General features: G+C 48.1%; 1 protein-coding gene and 1 pseudogene across 9 annotated transcripts in view; one reads left to right on the plus strand and one right to left on the minus strand.

Moving 5' to 3' along the window:
* The window catches only part of NAV2 (neuron navigator 2), a 403679-nt gene that overhangs the window by 222416 nt on the left and 161003 nt on the right, over positions 1-20260 (minus strand). For 7 of the 9 annotated variants that reach the window (XR_010946112.1, XM_067749641.1, XM_067749643.1 and 4 more), the window contains exons 4-6: positions 17184-17256; positions 6050-6305; positions 1643-1711 (exon numbers count right to left, since the gene is read on the minus strand). Coding sequence is in view for 8 of the 9 variants with exons in the window: in XM_067749641.1 (XP_067605742.1) it covers positions 1643-1711; positions 6050-6305; positions 17184-17256 (398 nt within the window). In the remaining variant the exon portion in view is untranslated. The remainder of the gene's footprint in view (positions 1-1642; positions 1712-6049; positions 6306-17183; positions 17257-20260) is intronic. The other 2 variants (XM_067749646.1, XM_067749640.1) reach the window with 1 other exon arrangement.
* On the plus strand, positions 12372-19868 carry LOC137230365 (26S proteasome non-ATPase regulatory subunit 9 pseudogene; annotated as a pseudogene).

Genomic DNA, 20260 nt, shown 5'->3' on the forward strand with positions numbered 1-20260 from the left:
CTCTCCACCATGTGAGGACACAGGAAGAACACAGCCATCTGGAAAACGGGAAGAGGGCTCTCACCAGAACACAACCATGTTGGCACCCTGATCTTGGATTTCCCAGCCTCCAGAACTGTGAGAAATAAATCTCCATTAAGTCACTCAGTCTATGGTGATGTGTAGTAGCAGCCTGAGCAGACTAAGACACATGCCTATGAGATGCAGTGATGAATGTAGGGCCCCCAGAACCAAGTCTGGGTAGCATGCTGACTTGTCCTACGGAGAAGCAGCTGCCCTGTGGCTTCTTCCTGCAGCCAGACGGATCCTGAGTTGGGCCTCCCCATGCGTAAGCTTTTTAGAAAAGTTAACTGATTAGAAAAGGCACCCACTGGAGCCTAAGAGCGTGGGGCAGCAAGCAGACGTTCTGTACCTATTTGTTGCATGAATACAGAGAGAAATGCCGTCTGGGCATCCCTTTACCTTTACGTGAGAATTCAATGAAAAAGAAATACCAGCCATAATGAGGAGGAGACTCTGTTTCTGTCAGGATGCTACAAGGGCAACATGACGCAAAGGTCAGGAGGAATGGCTGAAACATGTAAGATTTTAAAAAGCAGCCTCACCGACCACGTAAGCACCAGAATTCAAGGAGGAGGAGGGGGCGGGGAGAGAGGTAACATAGTGGTTAAAGTGAGGGTTCTGGGGTGAGATTACCTGGGCTCAAATCCTGGTCTTTCCACTTTCTGTGTGACTTTGCTAACTTACGGAGAACTTCCTAAATTTTAGTTTCCTCATCTGTAAAATGGGGATAATAACATGACCTACCACAAGAATACCGATGTGAAGATTAAAAAAGATAATGTATTCAAATTGGCACATAATATGCATTCAATAAAAGTTAACTGTTGATACCTTTAAAACAGAGTAGATACAGGGATATAACTGGCGTTTGCCATTCCCTGAAACAGGTCCTGACAGGATGCGGTAGACGCCAAAGTGAGTCAAGAGAACTGGTTAGTGAGCAGCCCTAATTATTATTTTCAGGGAATTGAGGTGATCTGTCCATGGTACACATGGTACACTAGAGCACCCAGAAACAAAAATGACACATTGCCTTATTGCCTTGTATCCTCTGAACAACTGGATTCATGCCTCAGGTCTTTAAAACTCAAGAGAAAACCAATCCCACATTAGTAATTTTAATGACAGCACCAATAACAAAAAGCATAACACACATAAATGAGATGCAGGTGAGGTGGGATCAGGGCCAGGACAGAGCAGGGAGCCAAACTCATCATAAAACTACTATGGAAAACCACCTACAAACTCACCTCTCTAAATCAGAATGGACTTTGATGTCCAAGCAATCAAGGACAAAAAAAAAAATCAATGAAATGCAGAAACAATATGTACAACTCAACCTCACTTACAGATCACACACACACACACACACACACACACACACACACACACACATCCCTTCAACAACCCCATGGCCACTCTCAACTCTCCAACACTGGGTCATCAGCCAAAGCATGTTTGGTTTTCCCAAACTGCAAACATGACATGGGGAGGGGGACCAAAAGGAAACGCAGCCAGAACAAAAGGAACGAGGGGCTGGGTTGAAACCATGCTTCGCGGGACACGGAGAAAGTCTAACCTAGAGATCTTTTTCTGACCCAGAGTGAAGCGGATGATTTTGCTTTGTGATGAGTCCTTGGAAGATGCACTGCATGATAGGAAAGAAAAAAGTGGAAGAGATGAGTGAGGGGAGAGAAGATGCATTAGACACGCAAATAAATAACAGGAGTCCTGTGATGATGCGAGCGCCCCTGGTTTCCCTCTGCCTGCTTTTTCTACAATATGCAGCCTTCTTTCTAGGTCTGATTTGATAAATTTCCAACATGAAGAAATTGCTATCGAGATTATCTAAGAACTTTTGTGGTTTTCTTTTTTTTTTTTCTTAACTCCAAATCTCTTTTCTGGTATCAGTCACTATAAGGCCTTCTTCCACAATGACACTGAAGCCAGGGGTCTCGGACAAGTAAACTTTGTAACTTTCTAAAGTATTCAGATGTTTCTATTTCACATGCTTGTTCTACCAGGGTGGTTTTTCGATGAGTGTCCTCAATAGCCCATAAAGTTGACCCTAAACAAGGGTGGACGTGGAGATGTTTTCAAGTTTTGCTGGTCTTGGGAATTTTTGCTCTCCATGGTATAAAGCAATGATCATTTCAAGTCTTCTGAACTTGCTACATTCTGGGCTTTGAACCATAAATTTATGAAGAATCATGGTTGGACTTAATAAAAGGTTAAACTTATTTACTGCCTTATGAAAGACAGAAATATTTATCTTTCTCGCATCCATACATCTTATGCCACATTCATAAAAGGATATGAGGTGAGAAATACAATGTTAGTGTCATTAAACTTAGGAAGTGAAGGAAGAGACAGAAGTGAATGAATTAAAAAAAGTGATTGTTTGGATTTTTTCTAGAAAGCTAAATATTGATAACATGTAAGGTAGACACAGATGGAGAGGAATTTCATGAGGTGAAACGTGGATCAAGTTCTCAGCCATCACGTAAATGAATGAGAAGAGCTGCAGGGTAAAAGGGAGTCTCCATTCGGCGGCCATCAGAGGAGTTGCTCTGATTCCTTCATGCCAATATCTCAAATTCCCTTGTTCAGCTTCTTATCAACAAACTCTCTTATTAACTCTCTTATTAACAAACACTACGGGAAAGCGGTCCAGTTTTAGTATTTGCTATCCTGAGAGGTACAGTATTTAGGCATGTTTGTATGTGGCAGAGTTCTAATGAAGGATCAACACAAACCTGGTATTTGGGGGTTGCATCAACATTTGACGTTAATGATCAAGGGTCTGAACCATTATCCTTGGGACTTTGGTTATCGAAGTCGGAATGTGGGGATAGAAATACAATGAAACAAAGCCAGGGAAGTGGTTTTACTACTCTTAAATTTACAGCCAGAGCATGAGCACGGGGTATCACATCTCTAGACCTTGAGAACAAGATCATCCTCTGGAAGTAAAATTAGAAACTATCAGTATATAATGGATAAAACAAATCATCTGCGAAAGTAACCCAATATGGGCCAAATACGGGATGAATGAGGACATACAGTAACTCCAGAGCCCAGTTTGTGTCACCACATTGCAGGGTCAGGGGGCCATGATGGCAGGAACTACTCTGGAAAAAAATGGATATAAAAACCTGGCTTACATGAGTTTGGCTCGTCTTTAGGTAAAGCATTTATTTTTTATTTTTAAAAATTGCTGGCTACCTCGCGTGGCATGCAGGGTCCTAGTTTCCCGCCCAGGGATGGAACCCCTGCCCCCTGCAGTAGAAGAGCAGAGTCAGTCTCAACCACTGCACTGCCAGGGAAGTCCCCCCAGGTAAAGCGTTTATTAATAGTAGGATGTTTTTTCTTACTTGGAGATGGGTGTCCTGACTGGAACATCTGGTTCTTTTGAGAAGACAAATGCTTACTATGGAAATGGATGCCTCAGGCTAGCACAGCTCAGTGACAAAAGCCCAGTGTTCCTCAACACACGTTCCTTGGAACCCTATGCAATGAGATGCTCTATAAAATAAGAAGAGTTCTGTGGCTCCGTTTGAGAATGCTTTCTACGCCGCCTTCTGAAGATTCCCAGTACACATGTGTTCCTCCCCCCACCCCAACCCCCCAGCTTCCTTATCTCAAGAAATGCCACCATTTTCCTAACCGCTCAAGCCAGAAATCTCGGCTTTCTCTGTGATTCCTCTCTCCCTCACTCTAGATAGTCAATCTACCTGTAGTTCTGTTGGCTCATCCTCCGAAATATCCTGAACTGGTCCATCTCCATATTTGCTCTACCACCTTGATCGAAGCCACTGTCATCTAGAGGACCACGGAAGCCTCTTAGCTAGGGTCTTTCCTTCTATTCTTGACCCTCCCACAGTCTTATTCTCCAGAGAGGAACAAAAGTGACTAAAAAAACAAACAAACAGAAAAACTGTAAATCAAATCAAGTCTCTCTCCTGCTCGACTCTCCAATGGCTTGATACCTTTAGAATGAAATATCAACTCTTCAGCCTGTAGAGCCATCACTGTGACCTCACTTCAAGGGCCACGGGACTACAGAACTCTAGGGGCCACCGGTCAGCCCTCTTTGCTTATAGGCTGCCTTTCACTTCACACCCCCTTCACCCACTGAACTCCAGCCACACTAGCCTTCTTTCTGCTCCTCCAAGCTGCCAAGTTTACCCCTACCCCAGGGCCTTTGCACCAGCTGCTCCCGCTACCTGATCTATTCTACACCCGCATGGACAGCTCCCTGTCATTCGTATTTCCACTTTGGTGTCATGTCCTCAGAGAAAGCCTCCCCTCAACTCAACCTAAATGATCAACCCGGTCCCTCTGATCCCATTATCTTATTGTACTACCACCATCGGATATTTCTCTTCCCCTTTTGTTTGCCTGCCCTCCTCCAGTAGAAAGTAGAGAGCAGGCACCTTGGCTATCTCATTCACCCTTGATCCCCCAGTGCCTAGGACAGTGCCGGGCACATAGAAGGCATTCAAACACTAACTGGATAAATGAATGCATATTGGCCGATTCAAGGATCTGAGTAGACCCTGCAGTAACAGTTATACAACTTAACCCAGAGGATTTCCCCATTTTTTCCCCCTTAGAACCCTTCCCCTGCATGTTACCATCCAGGGAATAAGCACTCTGCAAAATGCAGTGTGGGCAATGACGTCCTGATCATTTAATCATCCAGGTCCATCGGGGATCTCCGATCAGAGAATGGCTCCCACCCAGGTGGTTCTTCAAGGCAAAGGTGCAGAGGCTGGCTGCCCGGCTGTCTATTCCTCATTGCTAGTCCAGGCATTCCTACTAGCCCACAAACCTCCATAATGGGAACTGGATATAATTAGATAATCAATTAGGGGCTCTGAGTTATATCACATCTATCAGTGCTGGTTTTAACACCACCACAATTGGGAAACAGCGCTTCTCCTGGGGAAAAAAAGCTGCAACCATCTATCTATAAGGCAGCTGCTTTGTTTGAACCACTTTGTGCTTTGCCTAACTACAATGGCCTATTCGGGGAACTGGAAAGAAAAAGCCATTACTCTTTAGCATATGTTCAATGAAATCAAGCAATCAATTTGATCAGTGGCATTTAGGTTTGATAGCTAAAGATTTATGGCTTAAAAAAACAATTATGGTGGACTTTTCTCCAGAACTTTACTATGAGTCAAAAACTTTCTAGTTCCTAATCCCCTCCTTCTTTTGTCATTGAAACAAATGTTTTACGAGGTGATCTTCTGCAGAGTTGTTTAGGAATGCATCTATACACTGTAACAGAGTAGATGGTAACTGCCCCAACGTTCTGCTAGCGTTATCATTCTATGGCGAGTCCCTCTGGCAAGCGTGGGTCCCTCTGGAAACAACAAACAAAATCTAGGTCCTAATCCAAAAAGCAGAGGGCCACAGCTGACACTGCTACCTGGTCTCTAAGGTCAACAAAAGTCAGTCACATTTAATGGTAACTGCTCCCCATTAGGGGATGCTGGCCCTCTCAGGGAAGGGGGAATGCCTCTTTCCCTGCTAAAAACCACTGGCCATCTTTCTTCTGTGTTCCCAGTATTTCTCTTCTGGCAAAGCAGAGGCATCTGCTGGAGAACTTTTGCCTCCACTAAGGGAAATTACTTGCACATATAACACTGAACACCCAGCTTGTAGGCAGACAAGCAAAAGAAATTTGAAGTCTATTTTAGGGGCTGTTGATTGCCTACCAACCTGTGTGTGTAAGAGGCTAGAGTTCAGGCAGGAGCAGCTAATTAGCTCTGGCTGCTGGCGATTCTGATCTATAAAGTGCACATCTCCGCCAGGCACATCCATTTCAAGGTCATGCTAATTCCCCACTAACTACCGGCAGTTCTCAGCACGGAAGAAGCGCAAATGACACACACGTCCGGCACCGGCTAGAATGTGGTCAGTGGGGCAGAAGACCCCTGAAAAAAAGCAGAGGTATCATTTGGCGAGGAGAGCCCACCTGGACTGCATCTCAGCTTGTGCTTTTGACGGCTGGTGTGGCGCTGGCTGGTGAGGCTGGCACGGGGCTTGGGGAGCGGCGGGCACCTGTTGCTGAGGAGCGCCAGCCTGGCACTGGGAGGGGGCCCCGGCCGCCGGGGACACGGCGGGCAGCAGTGGCGAGGGGAGGTGCGGCTTCTGGGGCTGCTGCTGCTGCTTGTACCGGGAGAGGCTGAAGAAGAGGCCTAGAATGGCCTTGAGGTTTCCATTCCTGATTTCTGCAAGACAGTGAAGAGGTTCTGGTTAGAGGAGGAAGCCTTTCTGGGGGGCCCTGTCTCGCACCCTTTCAAGAGGCTGCTTCAGCCCTCGCACGAGTTTTAATTCCTCTGGGATATGACAGATTTCCTGAACACTTAATTGGTGTCCCAGTCAGCTAAAATCAGGCCAAAACCACAAAGAAATTAGTTGATTCTCCCCACTGGGATTAGAGTGGATACCCGAGGCAAGCAGCAACTGGGATGTCTGGTGAGTGCCAGGGGGAAATTCTCAGGAAGGACACAACCGAAAAAGACAGAGTCCTGAGCAAGACCGTGCTTGCTCAGGACACAGAGCGAGCTGTCCAGGGACAGAAGCACTGAGGGAAACTCACCGGTCTCCACGCGGCCCTGCCCAATCTGTGCTCTGTACTTCAAGCCACCCAGAGTGAGCCAGTGGCTGCCGACCCACTCCCAAATCCTCGCCCTGCTTCGCCCAATCATCCTGCCCTCAGAAGGCTCTGTGTCTCTCTTGTCCATTGAATAAATAACTTGAAATTGGGGTGGGTGTGGGAATAGGAGATAGGGGTTGTTTCTATAAAGAACTCACACAAAAATTCTCCTATATTAAAAGAAATTTGTGCAGAGTGGGGCTAAGAAATTTTTTTATTCCAGATGTAATTTTTCCAATGTTAAAAAATGCATTTGCCTCGAGGCATGTATTAAGTGCTGCAGAGAAGGAATAAAATATTTATTCACAGGCAGAGACTGTGGATGCAAGGGTGTTTCCCCTTGGGCAATCCCTCCTTTTCTGCAGTTCTTTTAACACCAGATGCTGATGGCCAGGGTCTAAACTGACCCTGAGGGTAAAGTAATAGGGCCACGCAGCTTGGGGGACAGAGAAGAAGGAACCTAGGGGTTCCCTCAGCTTTGCTTCCACCCTTAGGCAGAATTTCTTTTTCTGAACTGGCAAGGGGGTTAGAGGGAGTGGGGTTGGAGGAAGGGAAGCCCCCCCTCCCCTGTGTGGGTAACACACACCTCCAAGTTAGCCCCAGGCTGGGCAAGAGGATGCTGACAAAGGAACCAGAGTTTCCTCCAAGGACCAGTTGAGGGGCAGAAGGCATGAATGGGGTTCTTTCAGAAACAAGCCCGATTCCCTGCAAGCCTGTCAGTGCCCTGGGGTGTGATCCTACTGATTAGGTCAGGCTGAATTACTTCCTGTTGGAGAGTTCCTCTTTCCAACCTCTGAAGAAACTGACAATACAAACTACTAAAATCCAACTTTCACCCTCTGCGCTTTGGGAGCTAGCATGTGCTGATTGTGGGACAAAAGTGCCAGGAGCCCAGCTTTCAGAAAACCAAAGCCACGAGTTGCAGTCTGTACTCTACCACTTACTAGCTGTGCAACCCTGGACAAGTCACTTAATCTCTCTGGGCCTCAAATGACAATATTGACACAGCTTGCCCCATCACACAGGGTTGCTTTGCAGATCAAACCAGAGCAGAGATGTGAAAGCACAACTGTAAACAGTCACGTCCTTCACTGGTCTCGGTTACTGTATGACCACAGCAGCCTCAGAATCCTGTAGGAGATTCCCATGCAGCTCCGGTTTCATGCCTTAAAAGTTATGGTTTTTACCATGTGACCTTATAATTTATCATGCAAATTACATCATTTTTGAGAGTGGGAGGGAGACGTTCTTGATTACATTAGGAAAACAGGTGTAAGCCAGGGCTGACTTGGACAAGTCAAGATGCTCGTAAACCACTGTGTGCAACGCAGGGAGCACAGAAAGTTTCCCCAGATGTGGGAAAGTCCCCCAGTTTCTTTGGGTAGCTCAGTTTTAACCCTTCAGCTCTGCTTCCTTCTCCATCCTAAGGAAACCAAAGGAGAACACACCTGTGGCCTGTTCCGCTTCTGCTTCTAAATGTTCTGACAAGGACACCAGTGTCACAGAGTGTGAGGCTGGCTGGGATGATTCAGTTTATAGATGGAGTTTTTGTAAGATTCAACCTCTGAGCCTCAGTGTTCTTCTTTAAGATGGGCATTTTCCTCACGGGCAGATGGAGGGTAAAGGGACACACCCCTGGGCCCTTAGCTGGACAGTGACAGGAGGCAGGACAGAATCAAGAGCTGGCGTGCAGGTGACGACCTGTTAAGGAACTCGGGAAAACAATTTCCCCTCAAAATTGAATTCCCTGAAGGGTGAAAACAGAGCTATAATCATGACAGATGAAATCTATGTAAGATTTTAGTGCCTTTTATAGAGCTACTACTAATTAGTATGTATCAAGAGAAGCTTTTTACATACACGATCCCATTTAATCCCTACAACCGGGAAAATGAGGCCTATTTTATCTCCCTTTTACTTAAGGGGAAACAGGCTCAGAAAGGTTTGCAACCTCTCCAAGGTAATAAATGCTGGAGCTGGGACCTGAATCGAGGGTTTCCAGCTCAAAGCCCAGGCTCCCAACATGGTGTAACCAGGCTACTTACATACCCATCATGGGTCGTGTATTGAAAAGCACACCAGATAATGTTTTATTTAAGTTAGCTCATGGCCATATAAGGATTCTTTATTCTCCTTCTAGAAGTGTTCTTGTATTATGGGATGTGTCAAATATCCCAGAATACATTTTTTTAAAAACCATGCAAGAAAAACAAAGAAGGGAAGAACTAGCAATTCAGCATATCCAAGGGCTCAGGGGTTGCCCCCTGCACAAAGCAGGCATATCCACATCGGGACCCCCTTAACCTACCTGCCCATCCCAGGGCAGATGAATGGAGCTGGCTCTGTCATATTCTCTCCCTGCTGTGGATGTTCAGTCATTTATTGTTCGTAACTGTTCTACTATTCCTGAAAGCATCTTTTTATTTGTGACAGAGCGCGGTGCTCTCATAAATACACTTTTTCTTAGGAGAAAGCTTTTTTTTTTTTGAGGTAGGCGGACCTCTCACTGCTGTGGCCTCTCCCATTGCGGAGCACAGGCTCCGGATGCGCAGGCTCAGCGGCCATGGCTCACGGGCCCAGCTGCTCCACGGCATGTGGGATCTTCCCGGACCGGGGCACGAACCCGTGTCCCCTGCATCGGCAGGCGGACTCTCAACCACTGCGCCACCAGGGAAGCCCAAGAGGAAACATTTTTATTATAAAGATCACTGATTGTTAGAGCCACAGAAGCCTTGGGTTTGAATCTCTCTAGTCCATCATTTATGGACTTCAAAGTTTTTCCAAGAGTCAACCTCTCTGAGCCGCAGTTTTCTTCTTTAAAATTGGCATATGTGTGCCACACCTTCCCCACAGGGATGCTATGAGAATTAACAGAGGATTAATGAGAAAATAAGGGCAACGCACCTAGGACATGGCCTGACTCTGTATTTCCCTTTTGGGTTCAGAAAATACCGTCACTGTGCCTGCAGCCCCCTCAGAACTCAGCACGGAGCTCTTCAACCACGAGATAACTAAGAAGCCCTTCTTCTTGCACATCCCCTCCAGGCCACAGTCACAGGTGTCAAAAAGAAAATCAACCATGATAATCTCATTTTACAGAAAACACAGTGGTCATCTTTTTAAAACAAACAAACAAACAAACAAACAAACCAGCTCTACTGAGATACAGTTTATATCCATAAAGTCAAGTGTGTGATGAGTTTTAGTAAGTTCAGTAAATTCTAGTTTTAGAATATTTCCATCACCCTAAAAAGTGCTCATCTGCAGGCAATTCCCAAACCCATCCCCCAGGCAACCTCTGATGTGCTGTTTCTATGGATTTGCCTATCCTGGGCATCTCCCCATAAACGACAATCACGTGATGTGCAGTCCTTTGCATCTGGCTTCTTCCGCGGGGCATCATGTTTTTAAGGTTCATCCAGGTGAGAGCGTTATCACTAGTTCATTTCTTTATATTGCTGGGTATTATCCCATTATATGGATAGACCACATTTTATCCATTCACTAGTTGGCGGACGTTTGGACGGTTTAATTTTCTTTTCAGAACACAGGACTCAAGCGTGGTGAATGCTCTGTTTGGGAACGAGCCACACAGTTTATGCCATGGGTGGTCCAAAATAGCTAGAATTGTGTTCTCTTCCTATTTCCAAATGGCATTTTTCTGTGTGCCACGAGGCCTGGTAAGCTGGCTCCACAGGCTGTCTAAAAACAAAATCCACCAGCCCACAAAAATGTTCCCCTCATGACATTTCCCGAGGCTTCGGAAAAAGAACATCATTCTGTTTCTGATCAACTATACTCACCCTCCTGATTTGTACAGAAGGAAATAACTGTAGACCTAGAGAGATATGACTTGTTTCAGGAGACATGAGCTAGGCTGGTATCTAAACCAGCATGAGAACCCTGTTCTTCTTTCTCTCCTATGGCTGCACCCACGTAAACTGCAGAATAAACTACATGGGCCATAGTCCAATTTCCACTAGAATTCAGTATGGTGTGGATTCTGAACCTCCTTGTGTTCTGACTGATCTCCGTAACCACTGGCTGGCGCTAATCTGCATGGATGCTATAGGGGGGTGTTGGGCAAGAAGGGAGGATAATAGAGTTATTCTCTTTCAATATTGTTTAAAAGAAACCTCAGGCCTGCTTTAGTAAGGCGTAATCGTTGGGATAATCTAATACAAAGAAACCTGCTTTGTAGGAAAGGGATTGGGAGCCAAAGGGAAGGCTGCCTCAGACCACAGTCTCAGAATTCCTATTCAATCCCCTTAAGCCACGGTGTAAGGTCACCGGGCTGATTCCGGATTGTGGATTCTATGGCATTGCTCCTCCAGCTGGGCCGTCTACATCACCCACATTCAGCATGTAACTTTCCACCCCACTCTGGCAGCCCTTCTGTGTACTGCTCAGCAAAGCCCCTCAGCGACTCTGCCCACAGGGGAGGTGGATGAGGGGGTGGGAATAGAGCCAACAGGGCCCCCTGCCGGTGAAGGACAGAAATGGCCCCGCTCACCGCCAAACTCAGGTGACGTGGGTAGAGAGAGATGGAGACGATCTACGTGCTGCTTTTACCCTGTCCAGAAAAAGCTCCTGCTTTCTGGCTCAGGATGAAAGGAGGAGACAGCTCAGCATCAGGTCTCTGGCCATCAGGGCAGCAAACCCAGGTCTGAACTAATCAAGTCGGCAACCGATTTCACTCCTAAAGCACATACACCCTGTTAGAGTCACCTGGAAGCATCTTCCTGCCTCTGTTTCTCCAAACTGGAAGATGGATAAAAAGCTAGTCCTTTGTTCCCATATTACCTATGCCCCAACGTCTATCTAAATTTCCCTTCACCTTCCTTTTCCGATTGGTGAAAGCCTATTCAACTTGTAAAACCCAGAAGAAACATCACCGTCTCTGAGAAGCCCCTGCCTGCCCCAGGCAGAGCTGATCGTAGCCTTCTTTGGGCACCACTGGATCCTGTACAATACACCAGCACAGCTCTCTCACGAACTGGAATTTAAAGCTAGTTTTGTATGACTAATGTGACTCTCCGTGTACGCCGGTGCCTAGCACTGTGCCTGGCATATAGATGTGCCCGGCAAATGCGTGCTTAAACAAATAGGATATGTCTTCACCTCCAGACCTCCGCTTCCCCATTACAGGAGGATGGGCTCAGGGCCAGGGAGCGCAAACCCCAGGTGTTCTCAAAACTCCCAGAGATAAAGTCCATTCCTCTTCACAGGAACAGGTTTACAGATGGTTATGACAGGTGGAGTGAGGGGTTGAAGTGATCTGGAAAAGCACCCCGGGCAGGCTGAGGCCCAAGCTCACAGGACTCTGGCGAGTCTCCAGGAGCAAGCGGATGGGTCCGATCTTGGGGAACACGCAGGGGACAGGAAAAGCCCCAAACCAGCAGCGTCTCCACGGGGCTCACCTGGGCCTGCAGCCCCTGCTCGCAGGCATCAGCTGTCTGTGCCCTGGAACAAAGGCTCCCTGTGGCTCTCTCGCAGGCAGGCCAGGACAGGGCCTGAGCTGCTGAGATGCTTCAAGGACAGGTGCACACACCCTCCCGGGTTCCAAACCTGGCTTTAGTCCCTGGGAAAGGGTGGAGATGTGCCTATGAGGCTTTCCAACCGCTGATTTTTTTTTTTTTTAAATCAGAGGAGGAGCCTCAGGGCAATCAATCATCTTCAAAAGGAAAACAAAGAGCATTACAATTACATGATTTCTCTCGGGTGTCCGCGGTCGGGAAACCGGCAGTCCGGGATCCTGGGCCGAGGTTCACGATGTCGGAGAAGGAAACGAGGCAGAGCAGAGGCTCCCCGGAGGCCAGCGGAGTGACTGTCAGCAACATACAGGAACTGATACGGCGCAAAGAGGAGATCGAGGCGCAAATCAAAGCCAATTATGACGTGCTGGAGAGCCAAAAAGGCATCGGGATGAACGAGCCACTGGTGGACTGCGAGGGCTACCCCCGGGCAGACGTGGACCTGTACCAAGTCCGAACCGCAACGCACAACATCGTCTGCTTGCAGAACGATCACAAGGCGGTGACGAAGCAGGTGGAGGAGGCCCTGCACCAGCTGCATGCTCGCGACAAGGAGAAGCAGGCCCGGGACCTGGCCGAGGCCCGCAGGGAGGCCATGAGCCACGGCCTGGGCCAGAGCCAGGACCTCAGCCCTGCTCAGCCTTCGCCATAGCGAACAGCATCAGCCCCGGCTCCCCTGCCAGCATCGCAGGTCTGCAAGGTGGATGACGAGATAGTGGAATTTGGCTCTGTGAACACCCAAACCTTCAAGTCCCTGCAGCACATTGGCAGTGTGGTCCACCACAGTGAGGGGAAGGCCCTGAACGCGACAGCGAACCGCAGAGGGGAGAAATACCAGCTTAGACTCGTGCCAACACGCTGGGCGGGAAAAGGACTGCTGGGCTGCAACATTATTCCTTTGCAAAGATGACTGTCCCTGGGGAACAGAAACAGGCAAGCATATTCCCTTGCCCCAGACTTGGGTCTAGTGGGCATTTCCTCCTCCTCTTCTCTTCCTGAAGCTCAAGGATCTGGAAGAGGCTGGGGGCCTGAACTTCTAGGTGGCGGAAACGCTGTGGCCTCCCAGTGTGATCTCTTGGGATTAACACGTTGTTAAAAACTTGATCTGTGTGTAGCATCTTTTGCAAATTAGGCCACGGCCCTACATGGGAATCCTGTGGATGTGAGCAAGTGGGCGGGAGTTATTCTGGTAGGTGCTGATGCGACTTTATTCTTCTAGAAATGTTGTTTTTTTCCCCCAAATAAACAGTTTTACAGTGTTAAAAAAAATACATGATTTCTTTAAACACTATAATGATTTTCTAGTAGTTATGGGGGTGGTTAGAAGTGTAGATAGTGGTGAGCAGTATAAAATACCAGGACTTGAATCAGCAGATGTGAGTAGCTTGATCACGGCTGACTCTGTGGGCCTCCCTTTTGCCACATGGAACAATCTCTTTGGGCCATAGTCTCCTCATCTGTAAGATGGGGTAATACGAATACTGATCTCGGAAGGTTGCTGTGGGGGATTAAATAGGATATAAACTAAAATGTGTACAACACTTAGCCCAGTGACTGTACCTGGCGGGTCCTCAATACATGATTTCCACTCCTATAACTTAACAGTATGTCAAATGGAGGTACTTCCTGTAGCCCTAAAATTGTGAATAAGGCCCATTTGAGGAAAACAGGCTCCAAGTACCCTTGCTTTGTAAGTTCAAGGAACTGACGGAAGTTGGGACCAGTCACCCTCCCACGAGACAGCACTAGTCCAGAATTAGTCTTACAACCAAAGACCATCACCACCAGCCTCTACCCACCGCACCCAAAGTCAATATAAGAAGATACAGATGAGAGAATGTCACTGAGGTTGGGCGTGGGTGGTCACGACTGATGATCACAGAGACAGGATATCTCCTCCCCTCACCAAGGAACAAGACAGTGGGGTTCTTGCACTCCTTGAACTCGAGGGAGTAGAGGCTTCAAGAGAATAACTCCAGGTGGTGGTGGTGGTGTTCTAGTGCCCAGCTGGGACACCTGCTTAGCAGGGACCTGGCAGATCTGCCTGTTTGCCACCTAAGCTGGGGAGAAAGAGCTGGAGAGAGATTGTATGGCGGGGACTTCCAGGTGACAGGAGGCCTGTTCCATCACTACAAGTGGAAGACAGAGCCCACACATTCCTGCTGCTCTATGGTGGGTGACGCAGGGACTGTGAGACCGAGGCCTACGGCCTTACCAGGACCACCCTAGTGTGGGGACGAAGAGGGGCCTGAATCAGGGGGATGGAATGTGACTGCTACCAGCTGGGGGTGAGCTAGAAGAGCGGTCAAATCTCACAAGAGACTACTGAGGCCCTGGGAGCAGCATGGGAGTGAGTGCTGGTCAGCAGGGCATGCAGAGACCCCCAGTGGGGACAGTGGCAATGATGGCCCACCAAGAGGAGGGCAGCAACTTCACCCCCAGCAGAACTCTGCTGCCTCTGCTGCTGCCCCAATCCTGGAGGCTCAGGCACAGGAACGAGGGAAGGGAAAGGAGGTCAAGTCATCACACCCCCCAGACCCCCTCAACCTTCCAAAGCCACCTGCACTGGGGGGCACCGGGGAAAAGAGCTTTGAGTCTGAGACTGAAGTTTAAAAATGAACAAGACTGAGTCTTAAGTACTGACATAATCTGTTCTAATAACTGCACAAGACTGAAGGGAATGGGTTCTGGCCCAGGTATCATTAAATGAGTCTCAACCAAGCAGGAAAGATGGGGGTCAACATAGCACAGGTGGGGGCAGTTACTGAAAAACTTACTTCATGGTTATACCCCAGTGACTGATTCCTCAACACACTGGTTCCAGTCTGCTCTTCTCTGCTCAGACTCACAAGGGCCACATCCCACCACCGACCAGGGGGCTGGGGCTGAGTCTGTCTGCACCATATGCCTTCATGGGCTGCCCAGCATCTTCCGAGACAGTGTTCCAGCCAACAAAGGTTCTAGATCTTTTTTGATTTCTTTCACCCGTACATGGCACGCCCACATTTTATCCATCTGCCTTCCCCAAAGACACCATGAACAGGAGCTCCGAAATCACAGACCTGGGTTCCAATTCTGGCCCTGCCACTCACTCACTGCGGGCTTCATAACTTCTTCCAGGGAAAATTTCCTCATCTGTAAACTCAGCATATTATAAATTCCAACGTCAGTTGTGAGAGCTGGAGCTGATGCAGATAAAAGCCTTCAAAGCACAGTTGGTACTTATTCATTCAACAAGTATTTGTTGAGTAGATTCTCTACGCCTTAAGGTATAGAGAAGATGGGGCAGGGGAGAGACAGGACAGGCAGAAGGCAGGACAATGGGTAGACAGATGGCAGGGTGGCCAGGGTCACCTCCAGGCCACATGAGATGAAGCTGGCCTACAGAGTCTGCATCCCCTGGAGCCCTTTCTGCTAAGCGTGACTTGTAGGAGAGAAGCCCCTGCTGATGCTCTGCTGCGGGTGGGGTGCACAGGCCCGGGATCCAAGCATGCCCAGGACCTAGGAGGAAGGTGTGCCTGCCACTTCCACCAGCACGAGAACTCTCTACCAGGAGGAAGCAATGTGCTCCTTGGAATAGAAATTTGCATCTCCCTACCTCTCCACGGAAACACCAACACCAACCCCTCATGCCCCAGCGATGCGCATGCCACATGCCATTCAGCCTAGATCTCATCCCCCGGAGGAGGAGGGCCCATAGCCCAGAGCAAAGGAATCCTCCACGGACCCTTCTCTCAGAGCTGAGATTAAGGCTGACCACCGAAAGCTGCCTCAGAGACCTCTGGAAGCAGTGTGACCATGTCTGACCCGGGGCAGCCCCAGCCTGTTAGAGGTCCCACTTGGGGAATTCCGTGCAGAGACACGAGACACCAATAGCGGCCGCCCACTCACAACACTGGAAGAGACTACAGTCCAGAAACACAGCCAGGAAAACCAAGCTTTCACCACACAGCAGAGCAAAGGCAAGGAACAGTCCCCAAAAGGATCACGCTTGCAAACCTACGCTACACTGGGCTGCGTCCTTCCGCACCGCTCCCCGCCTCCCCAACCCTAACTACCAGAGTCAGTGCTAACCAGCAACTCTGCAAAATGCGACCAGGATAGGGAAAGGGCCTCATCTGAGGCCCATGCTGCTCTACCTGTTCTGGGAAAACTGGAGGAGGTGCAGCCTAATGAGTTTGGGAGGATGCTGGGGCCTATGGCCGCTCGGGAGCTAGCAGCTGCTTGTATTTACAAAGAGGAGAGAGACAGAGCAAGTTTCCAGAGTGAGCTGTTGCCCGAGGAAGCTGAGAATTCAGACCGGCCATCTCCAGACCAACACCTAATGAACAGCGAACCACCAGCCGACGCTAATGTGCTAATTAGCCACGAAATTGGAGTTAATGAAAAACTAATCACGATGTCAAGATCGAGCACCTCATTAATAAATCACGTGCTTTTTTTTTGGGCGGGGGGAGCTAGGAAAAGTGCCGCTTCTTCTCATAAAATTAAGAGAAGGATTAGGCATTTTTCCCTGGGAACTTGCACGGTTTAAATATGCTCCGTGGTTAAGTGTTCTCTCTCCCACAGATAAGGCTTGGCTTGATAATTAACTAAACTGCCGGTCGCGTGAATAAAGTCGGTGCTGTTTGATGAAGCCCTTCTCAAAGAGAAGCAGCTCCGTCTTCACTGCTCCCTCCGTGTCTTGCCGACAAGGCTGGCACAGCTGGGTCGGCACTCTCAGAGATCCCTTAGGTTGTCAAAAGGTTGGCATCGTCAAGTGCAGACAAGCATCGAGTGGCCTCAAAACCCGCAAGAGACAAAACCGGAGAAGCCCACCAGCACCCCTTGGCTTAACTCTAAAAACGTCATGAATAGGTAACAGGTGGGCATTTCAAACGATAAAGGGCAGCTTTATGACAAGTGCTCAGACTCACCTTCTGCAGACAGCCCCTGGATGTTTATTCCCTTAGCCGCCAGGAAATTCAAGCAGGCATCTATGTTTTCAATCTGGGGGGGGAAAAAAAACCAATATACACTCAATAAATGTTCAGTCTTCTCCAGAGCCATCTCTTATTAGGAACAAAAGTCTATGTCAGCGAGAGGGTTCATTGTGCGTTTGCTAAGGTTCTCAAAGAGGAAAAAATGACATGAAAACACCGGATGGATCGATGGAGGCAGGTCAGTACTCTCCTTTGTCTGTACTTGCACAGGAAAAGGCTACCTAATATGCCAACCACACGCAGCGTCAGAAGTCAAGGCCTTGGATTGCTCACGGCTGCCAAAAATAACCAGGGGGGAATTGGAGCTCTCGTGTTGGTCACTGTCGCCAGTGCTATCCTCAACACTTGAGCAGCTGCCAGAAACACAGAGGTGGGGACAAGGTTAGGAGACCCTTCCACCTACCAGCAGCTGGGAGAGACTTCCCAGCCCCCGAGGAGGTGGGCAGTTAAGCATAAAAAGAGTGAATGGGCGTCTCAGCAGGAATCTGGGTAGTGTTTACTCACAAAATTCTCAGGATGGCAGGCATCGCAGAGGACGGGGAGAGCTGCAAACTCACCGAACCTCTCTGTCCTCTGTGTTTTCCGTGGCAGAAGGGACCCGACCCCACCAGGGTCTGGGAGGCCTCCCAGGCTTTCCAGGGCTGATGCCACGGCCAAGGGCAAGCTCACGTCCAGCCCTCAGGAAGGAGCAGTTAGATCATTCCCAAAGGTCTGATTTGCCTTCAGTTGTCAGGGCTAATTATTTTTTGGTCTACAGGAAACTGTTCGGGCTCGATTCATGTCAACGGTGACCAAAAATAAGAGAAACTGCCTTGGACTTGGCACAGGGAACTCTGGATTTCACACGGCTTGCATCTCACAGCGGAGATCTTCCTCACCTCCGCAACCCCTCAGCCCCCGCCCGACTTCCCAGGCTCCAGCCGCACGCTTATGAACTCCAACCAGTATTCGACCCATGGGGCTTGTTGTGAACTCATAAATGACTCTCTTTCACAGCGTCCATGTGACCCTTCTCCCTCCCCTCCCCCAAGCAATATCCTGATGGTTCCTTCAGAGCCACAGAGTGACGTGTCTCCGTTTTACGAGCTCTCATTTGAGTACAGTCTGGCTCCAAGGCAGTCTTCCTGAAGTTCATGTCCACCCTCCCCTGATGTCTGGCATTCTCCTTCTCTGCTCCCGGTCTTCACAGCTTCCAAACACGTTAAATTAAGCTCAGGGACACCTGAATAAAACTGCATCCATTCTAAAAGAATCCGTTCAACCCTGAGCTTGAGGTCACTCCATCCTCACAGTTTTTAGCTCAGCTTCCCAATCTCTTTCCCAGCTAACAGCTCACCTTCCAGGGTCTTCATCTGGGAGGCATTTTTTCATCTCTAAGAAAAGGGGTAGAATGCAATTTCCTACCAACGAAATAAATGCCGATGCTACACGTTATGCCTGCCACCATCGCAGAAAATCGTTTCTTACAGAGAGGGAGGAAAAATGAGATGGCTTTAAACTCTCCTTTCTTCTTTCCGGCGCAGGATGACTGACAGTGACAACCAAGTGCTACCACCTTGGAGGGAAGGGGGGCGAGGGGGAGGACGAAGAAGGAAGAGAATGGCTGGGAAGACCCTGTGCAATGTGTTTTGGAGCAATCGGCTTCCACGTAGAAGTGTAATAAACATCATCTCTCTAAATGTTATTGCACTCTATTACAAAACCCTGCTTTTGAGAAAATACCAATCCTTATTTCATGATATCGTATACAGTGGTAATAGACCAAAACCATTCAAAAGGATTTGTGGCCTCTACACAAAGGCACTAGTATTGAAATCACAGTAAACTTACAAAATTCCTCTTCTACCGCTTGTCTCTTCCTATAATCCTATCCTACTTTTTTTTTTTTTTGGTGTGTATGTGTTTTTATTGTTTATCTATTTTTTTAAAATTTATTTTATTGAAGTATAACCGATTTACAATATTGTGCTAATTTCTCTGTACAGCAAAGTGATTCAGCTATATATACATTCTTTTCCATTATGGTTTATCACAGGATACTGAATACAGTACCCTGAGCTATACAGGACCCTACCCTACTTCTTCTAATATAATATCTTACACATGGCTCTGAAGGGAGGCTTTGGCAATTATGACCCCATAGCAAATGAGAAGAGAAATCTGACCACCCCTGAATCTGTTAATGCAAAATCAAAAATAGTGCACTTGGTATTGATATTTATCCTGGGAAGTGTCATGTAGGTGGGCTGACATGGGTAGGTTTAGTTTTTCAGCAACAGTGTGGCAGTGTGACACTAAATACAAAAAAAGGGACACCTGCCAACATATGCAAGAAAAGCACTGCTCTACTAACACTGCAATTCTATAGAATTTTCCCTCCAAGGAGCATGAAGTACGTTTCCTTGTCACATCTATGGAGCATTTGATGTATGTAGCACCATTTAAAGTCCATGGTAGGACTTCCCTGGTAGAGCAGTGGTTAAGAATCCGCCTGCCAATGCAGGGGACACGGGTTCGATCCCTGGTCTGGGAAGATCCCACGTGCTGCAGAGCAACTAAGCCTGTGTGCCACAACTACTGAGCCTGTGCTCTAGAGCCCATGCTCCACAACTACTGAGCCTGCGCTCTAGAGAGCCCATGCGCCACCACTACTGAGCCCGTGTGCCACAACTACTGAGCCTGCGCTCTAGAGTCCACGCGCCACAACTACTGAGCCCGTGAGCCACAACTACTGAAGCCTGCACGCCTAGAACCTGTGCTCCACAACAAAAGAATCCACTGCAATGAGAAGCCCACGCACCGCAACGAAGAGTAGCCCTGGCTCGACGCAACTAGAGAAAGCCCGCGGGCAGCAATGAAGACCCAACGCAGCCAAAAATAAATAAAAAATAATAAATTAAAAAAAATAAAGTCCACGGCAATTTCTTCTTGCAAGGCTACCCTTGGTACATTTCAATTCACCCATGGGGCTTTCTTTTTAAATGTTAAATTCTGTTAAGGGGAGAAATAAT

This window comes from Pseudorca crassidens, chromosome 9 (genome assembly GCF_039906515.1).
Source record: "Pseudorca crassidens isolate mPseCra1 chromosome 9, mPseCra1.hap1, whole genome shotgun sequence".
NCBI classification, from domain to species: Eukaryota; Metazoa; Chordata; class Mammalia; order Artiodactyla; family Delphinidae; genus Pseudorca; species Pseudorca crassidens.